General features: G+C 46.9%; 1 protein-coding gene across 1 annotated transcript; it reads right to left on the bottom strand.

Annotated features, from left to right (window-relative positions):
• Positions 1-7,505: 7,505 nt before the first annotated feature.
• Positions 7,506-9,157, bottom strand: LOC144101069 (TNF receptor-associated factor 6-like). Its single transcript, XM_077634076.1, has one exon. It carries the CDS (start codon positions 9,140-9,142, stop codon positions 7,541-7,543), a length of 1,602 nt encoding a protein of 533 aa, XP_077490202.1. The 5' UTR covers positions 9,143-9,157; the 3' UTR covers positions 7,506-7,540.
• Between the last annotated feature and the right edge of the window lie 3,736 nt (positions 9,158-12,893).

Genomic DNA, 12,893 nt, shown 5'->3' with positions numbered 1-12,893 from the left:
GTCTCGAACACGCGCGCTGTGGAACTCGAAGACAACAAGTGGAGGGGGACTCCGCTTCGAAACCCAAGTAGTCCTAGAAGCTACTTTGCCGAGAGGGTCTAGTTCGGAATATACATAGGCGCATACCAAGGTCACGGGCGTAAAAAGTGAGAAAAAGTTACGAGCGCTGTTAGCATTCATTCCCCATTTTGTGCAAGTCCGTGGTTTCAGCTCAGAGATCCATCCACATGACTGAGCTACCAGAAAGCGGCGAATAAAGAAGTGTAGCGAATTGTCAACATTTCTGGCTTTTACCTATGTCTCTATATATTTATTAATGCATCCGTTTAATTCATTTTATTCCCACGTGCTAGCGTGGTTAGGCGTTAGGTGCCTTAGCCAGAGGACGTGGGAACAAAGTCTAAGAGCGACGGCGCCGTTTCGATGTATACGCGAAATTATTTAAAGAACCCTGTGTGTTCGAAGTTACTGCAGTACCCCCCTATACGACGGCCACGTTTGACTTCAACCTGTGTTTAATGCTGGCTATCGAATTCAGGCAGAGCGCCGAGTAGAATGGCAATGCAGTCGCCACGTTTCGCTTGATGAGCGCGAACGGCAAGTGTAGTTTAAATATTTAGCTTAAACGCTTGTCGGTACCTCGTGTTCGGGAAAGAGGCCACGCTGGGTCGAACACTGCTGCCTATCACAGCAACGCCAGCATGAAGGAAGCGCCACGTGACAAAGTTTAGCCGCCGCGTTGGCCCAGTGGTTACGGCGCTCGGCTGCTGACCCGACAGACGCGGGTTTGGTCCCGGTCGCGGCGATCGAATTTCAATGGAGGCGAAATTCTAGATGCCCGTGTACTGTGCGATGTCAGAGCACGCTAAATAACCCCAGGTGGTCGAAATTTCCGGAGCCCTTCACTACGGCGTCTCTCATGGTCTGAGTTGTTTTGGGACGTTGAACCCCTCAAAGCAAACCAAACAACGTTTTCTTCCTTTTTTTTTGATGTCAGGAACGCTAGATGATAATGGAACTCCGTTACTGCACACTCTTCATCAGCGCTTCTGATCGAATGTCGTGTAGTTCGCAAAGCGCTGAGACCTGATGCCGCAGCGCTGGTCTACGAAAAATTGGTTTTGAAGAAAAGAAACGGCGATGTAATTGTCTCGCTTCTCGGTGGAACAATCCGCTTTCAAACCGGCGCCCGTTCGAAAATAGAAGCGCTGGTATCACCGTAGCGTTGTGCTACATTAGGGTGGTGGTTACACTTTTATTGCCACAGAATGGAATTGATTAGTTGGGGCTGGTGCGAGGCAGTGTGGCCTCCAGTCGGGGGCGCGGCCTCTTGAGCTCGCGTGATGATGGCCAGCTGAGTTCTTTTCTTAAACTGGCCAAGAGCTTGTCCCATTCCTTCGCCGAGAGAGGTGGCAAGGATGTCATCGAAGAGGATGGGCAATCGCATTCGGGCAGTGAGCGCGCCCTCCGACCCGAATTTCACGAGGGACGGATTGATCTCATTTCATGACATCACCAATCACTTTAGACTGGATAGGCGCGCTTATGCCCCTCCCCACAAATTGTAAACAAAAGCGCAGGAAGTTACCTGGCGCCGACTGCTAACACGCTCCCTTCTGAATCCGGCAGTGCTTCCCCTCAAGGACCCACGGCCAGTACGACCCAAACTGACATAAATGCGGTGAAAAGGCCACATACGACCACATTCCGTGAAACTGCGCAAATCATCCGCTTCAGGCGGAGTTGATACAGCTCCCTTCTCCTGAGCGATGCGACGCCGCGCTGGTGAGGTCGGATCCCAAGATTCAAGTATGGGCATTCCAGCGAGCCAATGAGGTCGCCGCTAGCCATGGGCTAGCGGCCATCTAGTATGTCTCCTGCAATCTGTTCTCAACGCAATAAATTTTTTACAATCCAATCCATGAAAATTGAAAATTGGCTGTTGGGGAAAGGAAATGGTGCAGTATGTCTCAAATCTCGGCAGAAACCTGAGCCGCGCCGTAAGGGAAGGGATAAAGGAGGGACTGCGAAAAGAAAGCAAGAACGAAATCCAGTAGTGGAAGGTTCCGGATTTATTTTGACCATCAGGGGACCTTTATATATTACAATTGGTTTTTTTGGGGAAAGGAAATGTCGCAGTATCTGTCTCGTATATCGTTGGACACCTGAACCGCGCTCTAAGGGACGGGATAAAGGAGGGAGTGAAATAAGAAAGGAAGAAATAGGTGCCGTAGTGGAGGGCTCCGGAATAATTTCGATGACCTGGGGATCTTTAACGTGCACTGACATCGCACAGCACACGGGCGCCTTAGCGTTTTTCCTCCATAAAAACGCAGCCGCCGCGGTTGGGTTCGAACCCGGTAACTCCGGATCAGTAGCCGAGCGCCCTAACCACTCAGCCACCACGGCGGATGGACCTTTAACTAGCACTGAAATTTCACAGCACATGGGCGTTACTTCGTGTTCGGGAAAGAGGCGCCGCTGGGCCCAACAATGCTGCCTACCACAGCAACGCCAGCTTCAAAGAAACGCCACGCGACAACGTTTTCTTTATTTTTTAACTGTTAGGAGCAATATATTATGGTTTAACACCGTTGCCGCAGCGTTGATTCAATGCTTTCATTTTGACGTTAGGAACGCTACATAAGGGTGGATCTCCAATGGCGCAGTATTAGGCTGCCGCAACGCCCTTCCAGACCGCTTCTGTTCGATGTCTTGTAGTTCGCAAAGTGGTGAGACCCTATGCCGCTACGAAAAATTTTTTGAAAAAAGGAAACGGTCCCCCTATCCTCTCTTCCTCTCCCCTCACCTCTTTCATTTCATTTCTCAATTCTGTCTGCTATCCTTTATTTCCGCCGCCCCAGCTCAGGTGCTTAAGTATTGATGGCAGATGCAGGGGCTAGCAAAGATCTTTTCCTTCCTTTTTACTATTATTTTAATAAAAAACCACTACCACCAGAAAGGAAACGGCGAAGTTATCGTTTTTATGGAGGAAAAACGCTTAGGCGCCTGTGTGCTATGCGATGTCAGTGCACGTTAAAGATCGCCAGGTGGTCGAAATTATTCCGGAGCCCTCCACTACAGCACCTCTTTCTTCCTTTCTTGTTTCACTCCCTCCTTTATCCCTTCCCTTCCCTTACGGCGCGGTTGAGGTGTCCAACGATATATGAGACAGATAATGCGCCATTTCCTTCCCCCCCCCCCCAAGAAAAAAGCAGTTATTATTAAGTAATTGTCTCACTTCTCGGTGGAACAAACCGCTTTCAATCCAGCGTCCATTCGAAAATAGAAGCGTTGGTACCGCTGTAGCGTTCTACTACAATAAGGTGGTGGTTACAACTTTATTGCCACAAAATGGAAGGAACTAGCTGGGGCTCGTGCGAGCCCAGGGTAGCAGCAAGCCGGGGGCGAACTCTTGAGCTTTCGTGATGAGGGCCAGCTGCGTTGTTTTTTTAAGTGACCAACAGCTTGACCCATTCCTCCGCCGAGGAGGCAGGCAAGAGTGTCGTCGGAGCGGGCTTGCTAGCGCATTCCCATTACATATGGTCTTGTGTGGCATGCGTCCCGTCACCACAGTGCGCGCATGCAGGGTCATATTGACCGTTGGTGATTAAACATAACCGGTAGGGGCTACGAATGGCCTTTGTTAGTAGGCGTGTGAGTGCCGCGGCTTGCGCCCTGTCCAGGTCGGGGTGAGGAGCGGGATACGTGCAACTTAGTCCGCGATAACAGTTTGTAATCTTCGCGTACGGGGGAGGCGCCTCGGCGGGGGCATCCGCTCCCGGGAGGCCTCCCGTCCCCCGGTTGGTGAAACCTACAGTAAGCCACTTTCAACTGTGCGTTTCTTCGAAGGTCTGGTTTGGCGCTGTTTCCCCTCTGGGCATTTTGCCGTGAGCCTGGATCTATTGATAATAATAATAATAATAATAATAATAATAATAATAATAATAATAATAATAATAATAATAATAATAATAATAATAATAATAATAATAATAATAAATCGCCTCTATTGTCGCCATTTCACCTCCTTGAGAAGAAGGTTTCTGGACGAGCCCTTGCAGCATCTTAGCCCTAATTTGAGCACCCCGCTCTTGCTACCATTGGGCGCCACCGCACTTGGGTACATGCACAGATGTTTGTACCGTTGTTAAAATTTCTTTCTGCAATCTCATCGACTGTCTTGTTAAGTGTTGCAACATTTCCTTTTCTATCCACTATTAATTTTGTAATTAATTATTCTTATTTAACACCTACATTTTTTTGCACGTAAAAACTCATCCCTTTTCAGTTCATGCCTTTCTTGAGTTAGAATCCATCGGTGTTTCACACCCGCGTGCTTTTCTTTTAGTTTTACCGAGTACGGGTGAATAGCAACCTCTGCCTCTGATTCTTGGCCGATCCCCTAGTGTGGGTATGTGCCATCTTTTGATAGGACAACAACAACAACAACGACAACATTCTTTCCAAGGTCACCTGGATAATATGAGCAGCTTGCACTCATAGTGAAACGCGGTGATTTATGTCGTGTTATAATTCCCATCTCTTATTCAACCCTTCTGTATATGCTACGCAGCCGTCTATTCAATGAACACTTATGATGATTGCACGGATTTTATTTTTAGAGTTGTTGCTGGAAAGTGCAAATGGAAGTGTTTGCCGCAGAGTGCGGGCAGAAAATTGGGTCAGTGAAAATTGCGCTGGCAGGCATATGCCCCTCAAAAGACTGGAAACTTGAAAGGCGCTCAAAGTGTTGTGATTTAGCTTACTGACTTCCTCCATCCCTAAAGAGGTACAAGCGCCAGCGCCGCTTAGAGCCACCTCTCCCCGCGTCTAAAAATGAAAGGTTCACTGGTCGCATGACATGGGGGGATCAAAACTCTCTTCGCTGTTAAAAAGTTTCTGTCTTCTAGAAGAATCATGACGAATCATTGCAAGCAGGGTAAGCCTGGTAGAAAGCACAGTATCAGACGGGTGAAAATGACCTTTTCTAAGACCCACAGTCACTGGTCGGTGTGAGAGCTTGTCCATATTCCGGCAATAATTTTACTCGAGGTACAGAGATAAACACTGCTTTCTCTTTTTTTTCTTTTATTTAAAGCGAAAAGATTCACTATATACGCCAGGTAAAGCAGTCGTCGCGTAGGCCGGAGAATGACCCTGAACGACCTTCAGCTCAACCGCTTTAGCCGTGTATGACCATATGCGGTACAATTATAGTGCCGAACCCTTAACCCCTGACCTTGACCCATGACCTTTAGTTGACCTCTGATCTTTGGGTTGATCTTTGATCTTAAGAACAACCGATGGGGTGATGGAAGCCTATGATGATATCCGATGGGCGTGTCGTAAGACCATGTGGTACCAAGTCATAACCACGCGGTCGTGTGGGTACATAAATATAACGGCTGTCCCGAGCGCGTAGCGGAGTTGTCATGGACGAGCCTCAGACGCTTAGCAAGCGTCCCTGCTTTTTGCTGAATTCGAGGGTTAGCGAAGTTAAGTCACTGCAATTTTTTTTTCCGCGATGCCTCGCAAGATAGCGCTGAAAAAAAAGACATTGTAGCTATGAGAACAAACACTGGATGAGGTGTAGGAAAGAACAATGCTATCGGTCGACAGCGAGGATTATTCGTCGCGAAGCTTTCTACGCCCCATCTGTCCATTGTTTTATCATCTCCTGTCCTCTGATACGCATGTACATCGACGACACATGTTTTGTAATTCATTTAGCCAACTCTCTGAAGCTTATAATGAAGAGACATGGCTCCCTACTGTCCCCGGCGTATTGTGTAAGCCTATAGCGCGTGACGAAAGTAGAAGGCGCCGACCAAAAGAAAGGATGGGATGACGTTTCGGCTCCCCCACGGGAGCTCCCCTGGGGGAGCCGAAACGTCATCCCATCCTTTCTTTTGGTCGGCATCTTCTCCTTTCGTCATGTACCATTCCGACCAGACAGGTTTCCGTCAGACTCTAGACATGGAGCCCTATAGCGCCCGGCGCACAGTTGTCAGTATGAAAACTGAACTTGAAAAGTGTGCAGTCTCTACTCCTTGAGTTCTATCAAACGAATCAGTGAACAAAGGGTACTGAGCACACACAAAAAAAACGACCCTTCAAGTCTTTCTTTGCGTGTGTTGATAATGACTGACTGACCGCTTCGGTGATAAACGCGATCCCTTAAAGAAGAAATCAAATTGGTTATATGGTCACGTCATGTGGTTTTGGTGCGACGATACGGCACCGTCAACCAATCCGGACTTTCTTGTCACAACGCCGGCGCCGGCTTTCCCGCCGAACGGGGCCTTTAATGCCACTGCGTTAATAAATTGCAGTAGATGGAATCGCAGCAAACTGTTCCACGTCGATCAGAAGGCGACCACTTTGTTGGGGTTATTTTGATATGAGCTTTAGTGCAACACGCGTAGGAACGACCTGTCTCAGGCAGCGCCGAAGAACGCTGTTTGCAGTGAAGTGATTGGGACTGCCATGAAATAGGCGAATTATTTGAGAACCAGCTACATTCACTGCGTAACACAATAGCTCCTCATGCAAGAATAGTCGCATTATGCTGCAGTAGCTTGCATGGTTTACAGAGCAATGAGAAGCACCACTCAGTAACACTGCTCCTGTTGGAAGCTTATGAGTATATGTACAACCACGTAGATCGCGTGCTCTCTGAAGTCATATCATCAGCCACGGCTAACTGTGGGTAAGAGCAAGGGGATTTCACCCATATACTGCGCACGTAACATGAACCGTCGCGTCGGCTTTGTGGCATTGGCGGTCCGCTGCTCATCCCAAGGTAGCGGGAACGAATGCCGCGGTCGCGGTGGCGGAATTTTGATGGAACCTCAGGTGGTCTAATTTAGTCTGGAGACTTCCACCACGGCGTCCCTCCTAGCCCGTATGGCGATGCGGAAAGTTGAACCCCACATACGCACCTATCTGAACACTAAATTTCCTGATTGCAGCGGAAAAAGAAAGGCACCGCCTGCACTGAAGTGCACGGATTGAAACTCACGGATAGCCTGTGGCTTATTGGTGGAAATGTAGAACACACGCCGAAGAAGCTAAACAAACGGGAAAAAACTTCGCTACTGTTTTCACAAACATTCTTCGACGTTCACATTAGATGCAAGCGACAGCAAAAGTCGAAAGCATTGTTTGGTTCGTGGTTTATGGGGGTTTAACGTCCCAAAGCAACTCAGGCTATGAGAGACGCCGTAGTGAAGGACTCCGGAAATTTCGACCGCCTGGGGTTCTTTAACGTGCACTGACATCGCACAGCACACGGGCCTCTAGAATTTTGCCTCCGTCGAAATTCGACCGCCGCGGCTGGGATCGAACCCACGTCTTTCGGGCCAGCAGCCGAGCGCCATAACCACTCAGCCACCGCGGCGGCTTGTTCCGCCCTTTGTGACGAAAAAAATAAATATTTTTCTGAAGCGCTTCCATCGAACCCATTTATTAACGTGAAACAGTAGCGTACGAAACAGCACGTCAATGTATTAGTTCACCACACACAAAATGGAGAGACCTACGGTATAAATTCGAGCCTCAGGCGGAGTTTGTGGCTACCGATCAAGCCATGCTCGCCCAGTTTCTGAACAGGTATCTTATCTGACCGTCCTAAAAACACAACTTTCTTACGATATTCGGCAAGAGGTCTAGTTAGTTCCTGCGAAATTGCACTCTCTATAGCCAGTTCCCTTGTGCTGTCGCAAGGGTTGATGAAAAGCAGCTTAATCTTTTTCTCCATGGGCCACTTAAGGAACCTGTCGAACAAGCCTTCGATCATATATACACGAAGCCAAACCTTCGAGTCACTAAGGCATAACCTGGGTACAATAAGGTACTCATAGTGGTAGCTAGGTCGGCCATCGTTACCTGTAAAATACTGGGCAGAAAGTGGTGCTTTCGCGCAAAATTCAGTCCAGTCTTCTATGGTCCATTCGTACGGTACGGATTTGTTCAGGAATTCATTAGTGCTATTGAGAGACGCTACAACCAAAAGTTCCATAGCTTTCACTTCGTCGTCTACTATCTCCGTTAGCTTCTTGGCTGTCTCCGAAGATGAAGCTCCGGCATCAGCGAGCCTGCGGTCGTCACGCAAGGCTTCCACGATGCTCGCATTCAGACCCAGGACGTTCCGCTGACACTCCCGGATGATCACCCCCTTCACGGCCCGCACGTTTCCCGCCATCGTTTGTCTGATCTCCGTAGTGACTTCACCCCAGCGCTTATCTAATGCTGCCTCGGTTTCCGCCCGGCACACAGCCGCAGTTTTCAGCACTGCGGTACTGAGGGCATCAGACACCATTGTGGACAACGTCGCCATCGCATTTTCCATGTCGAGATGTTCCTCCAGCAAGTCTAGCTTGGTATGCAGAACGGCATTTTCTTCCGAGAGTTTGTTCAACGCTGCTTGCACTGCACGGTATTCAGGAAAAGTGGCCTCGGTCTGGGCCCTAAGCACCGGAATACTATTTTCCAGTGCGACTATCGCTGTATCGGCTGTACTGGTGGACTGCGTTGCAAAGGTGCTACCGGCCTCAGGTCGAAGGCGGTCCTCGAATGAATCCAGCTTCCTACGCACGGAAGCATTGCCTTCCAATATTTTCCCCAGCGCTTCTTTTACTTCCATAAAGGCGTTGGCAAAGTTGTCGTCCAGCGGTTGCTCCTGTCGGCGGGACGGCACACAGTCGCACTCCAGATGTTCCGCAATGTCTCGATGCAAGGCCTCCTCGCTGCAACTGGGACAGCTCACGGCGTGGAATTGGCAGGCGTTGGTAAAGTGCTCCAACATGGCGGACGCCACACCCTCGTTGTCGCAGCCGTGCTCAGCGTTCCAGCAGCGTACCTTTCGGTTGAGGACACTCTCCCTGCCGATGGCAGTCCACGCCACGTCATCCTCCTGGAATGGCTCTTTGTCCAGTGGGCAGTGGCTGCGCTTGGCACCGACGCCGTCGTAGCAGGACTGGCAGAGGAGGTGGCGACAGGCCAACATGGCCGCCGAGGAGGGAACGGGACCACAGACACTGCACACACTGCTCGGCGGGAACGGGTTCACGAAACACGTCGGCCGCCAGTCCAGACCGGTGCCGAAACCGAAAACTGTCTGCGCGCTAGCGGGTGCCATGGCTGGAGACCACTCACAGGTGCCCCACGTTCGAGTGTCTCTCTCACAGCTGACTGAGTGTGCCGTCTGCCCTTCAGCGACAGTTATCAAATATTCCGTTGTTCATATCAGATACGGGAAAGGGCGCAGGAGAAGGAACGCTCGATTGCAAAACAATCCACGCGGTATGGAGCGAACGGGTCGATGACTACAGCAGCGCGTATGGGATGCATTGGCAGTAATTACACAATATATTCGGTACTTCGGATTTTCTTCATAATTAACATGACGGCTGTAAAAAGGTTGTTTTTAAACGATGCGCAGCACAGGCACTTAGAAAGGGAGAAAAAGTTCGGGGACCCTCATGAAAACGGGTAAGAAGCGGCTGGCGAGTGACACCTGTCAATCACCGCGAAAATCTCGAGTTCAAATCATATCAAATCAAATTTATGTCTGCCTTCAAAAGGTGCAGAAAGCGAAGGCGCAGAAAAAGCTGTAAGACTGAGCTTGACAAAGCCGCAGCCCCATTCGCTTGGCAGCGACTTGACAGCATGGCTTATAAAAGAAATGCAATTGGTCAACGTATTAACAATTATGCAATATTGAAACTACAAAATAAAGTGAGACACCACTATACGATATTAAATCGACATTCACACTCGATAAACACAGATAGCGAAGGAAAAGAATAAACATATTCTACATCTCTACGTACATACCACGCAAAGATTTTTTTCACGAACAAAATTATTATATGCGTAAGTATTTAACAGGGAAGGAAGAATGAATTGTAGGCATTCTCTACATGAATTTATTCGAGGAGTCGGCACCACCCAAGTCTCCGCATACCTGGTCGTGTAGCTGGTTTCTCGGGCATTAATTCAGCAAGGCTACGTATATTGTTTACATTCCTACCTGTTTCAAGTTAAAACCGTATGCTTAGACGATATTTATACAAGTTGTAAATTTTTACCACACCACTTTGTAAAAAGAGATCCGTGCTTGGCGAGTCCCAGAGGGCATTGTAAATAAAACGAAGCAAATCTTTCTGCTGAATACAGACACGTTGAAGACAGCTATCCGTGGCTGTGCCCCACACTAAGTGGCAGTACGTTAGACAGTAGTAGAAAAGGAAATTATAGAGGAGTAGCTTTATTTTTCTAGGAATAACATAACTCAGCCGACTTATGACCCCGGTTAGTTGAGCCAGCTTCGTTGCTATAAGGTGCACGTGGTGATTCCCAGTCATGTTGGAAGAAATAACTACTCCTAGACTATTGAATTGTTCAACCAAATCTGTACACCGCGAGCCTAGTGTAATCCTGATGGAGGAAGAAAGCACTTTATTTTTAGGACGAAAAATAACAGCTTGTGTTTTCTTATCATTTATACGTATACATTTGGATTCAGACCATTTTTGCAATTTAGTCATGGTGTCATTGCTTTCCTGAACAAGGAAATCAACATCATTTCCAGCAAAAAAAAAATGCTTGTGTCATCAGCGTAGATAATAAATATCGCAGCGGAGTTGATGGTAGAGATATCATTTACATACCTATTAAAAAGTAATGATCCCAATATACTGCCTTGTGGGAGACCAGAACTAATACGTTTCAGTTCACATTTCATATTATCTATGCATACAGCTTGTTTTCTGCGCGATAGATATAATTTCAGAAGCGTCGGGGTCTTTCCTCGAATACCATAACACTCTAGTTTTTTTAGAAGTATACAGTGGTTGACTACATCAAATGCCTTCGAAAAGTCTACGAAGACACCAATCACGAAGGCCTTATTTTGAAACGATGTTAGCATATATTCACTTTGCTCGAGCAGCGCTAATTCGGTTGATTTATTTTTAAAAAATCCAAATTGATTTGGAGACAAAAGGTTATGCTTGTAAATAAAATGAGACAACCTTGTATGTAGCACTTTTTCAAGAGCCTTCGAAAAGATAGGGATTATAGATATCGGTCTACAATTTCCCAAAACGTCACGGTCACCTTTCTTATACAGAACCGTTACTTTGGCTGTTTGCATTTTGTCAGGAAATGTACCGGTAGTAAAGGCGAATTAAATATATTCGCAAGAAGAGGGGAAATAACTGCTACAATATGCTTGAAAGGCCTGACTCGAATGCCACCAATGTCGCAGTCATTGCTGTTATTAAGGTTCTGTATAACTGATATAAATTGTTCTGCCGTAACCAGGTTGAAAATATTGTATTATTACTGTAGGAACTATTATATTGTAAGTTGTAAGGAACTTTTAATAATATAATGTAAGTTGTAAGGAATATACTGTAAGGAACTAATTTATTGTAAATAATATTGTAAGTTGGCGCGAAGATCTTAACGCACTCTGCCTTCAGCTAATTAACATTTACTAAAGCTCTTTATTCCTGATGGCGTGGAATAGGCGAGGTGTTGTAAAATCCTCTTTCAGATCAGTTCCTGCACCCCCGACACTAATCCGGCTTTAGGAGTGGTTAGCTACGATTTTCCTACAAAGCCAGCTTTATTGTAGAATTGTGAACACAAACTATTATCTGAGATGAAAGTAAAACTCTGTCTCCGGCCCTGATGGCATTGCGTTTCATGTGTTCAAATCCTGTACGCCTACTGTTGTAAAATTTCGGGTTGTCTCATTCGAACTGTCCCAGAAATCAGAACTGCAGTCAGATTGTTAAACACATTACATTGTTCCAGTACAAAACACAATGGTTCTCAATGTCTCCTTTCAAATTACACTCCCGGCATTTCGCTACCAAGTGCATGACTGAATTCTGCATAGCTCAGGAAAAGCGAAGGCTCAACCCAAAGACGACTCAATGGACTCTCAAGACTTTAGAACTCTATGGGACATGGAAGCATGCATGAAGGTGAAGACATCATTTGATGGCCAGAGCGCATTCTTCGCTATGTTGTCGGAATACGTAATATCTTCCAGCATTTACTCCACAAAACGGAAAATTATTTCTCACCCGAATTCGCACCACGGCTTCAGGGCATGCCACTCCAGCGCGACACAACTGATTTCAGTTTACCTATTACATTTCTTTACATTACATTTTTCTCCGACAGACAAGGCGACAGCATGTTGGTAGACTTTCTGAATGGCCTTGGCGCGGTTCTGGGTTCATTTCTTTTTCTTTTAAAACTCTCCTAGCTTGGCTTGCCGAATGGTATACTGGCATAGCTTCAAGTTCATTTGGCAAAATTAAACAATAAAATTGTAATAAATCGAATACAATCAGAAGTAATGTCGACCCTGTCAGGTGCCCCGTCGGGGTTTGTATCGAATTTCAGTTTTATCAAATATTTAAACATAAGCTTCGATATGACAGGACAGAATGAATTACATGCTGGCGATCGCAATGCATTATAAGGATTTTGATAATCACGAAGACGCCACTGCATAGCAGTCAGCTAAGCCGCACTTTTGCGCTCTGTCAAAATTGGCATGTGACAGTAAGTAGTGCGAGTTTTTTCACATGCGGGCTTGTGGGAAGCGAGAGTACGTAGACAAATATAACAGGCGGAACATAACTAAACTGAAATAGTAATGCAGACAACATAACAACAGAAAGCTGGCCCAGTATAATTATTGATTTATATAAACTTCAGGAAACCAAGAGAGAGATAAGTGTCTACTGATTAAACGCCTAGAGAGTTCGGCAGGAAAGATGAATATTAGGCCTGCTAATCTGCTCCGGGGAAGGGAAAGAGGAGAAGAAAGAGGGTCGTCATGGGTGAGTATGTGGTGATAAAAG

Source organism: Amblyomma americanum, chromosome 8 (genome assembly GCF_052857255.1).
Source record: "Amblyomma americanum isolate KBUSLIRL-KWMA chromosome 8, ASM5285725v1, whole genome shotgun sequence".
NCBI classification, from domain to species: Eukaryota; Metazoa; Arthropoda; class Arachnida; order Ixodida; family Ixodidae; genus Amblyomma; species Amblyomma americanum.
Note: the sequence above shows the minus strand (reverse complement) of the source record. Positions and strands in the feature narration are given on the sequence as shown.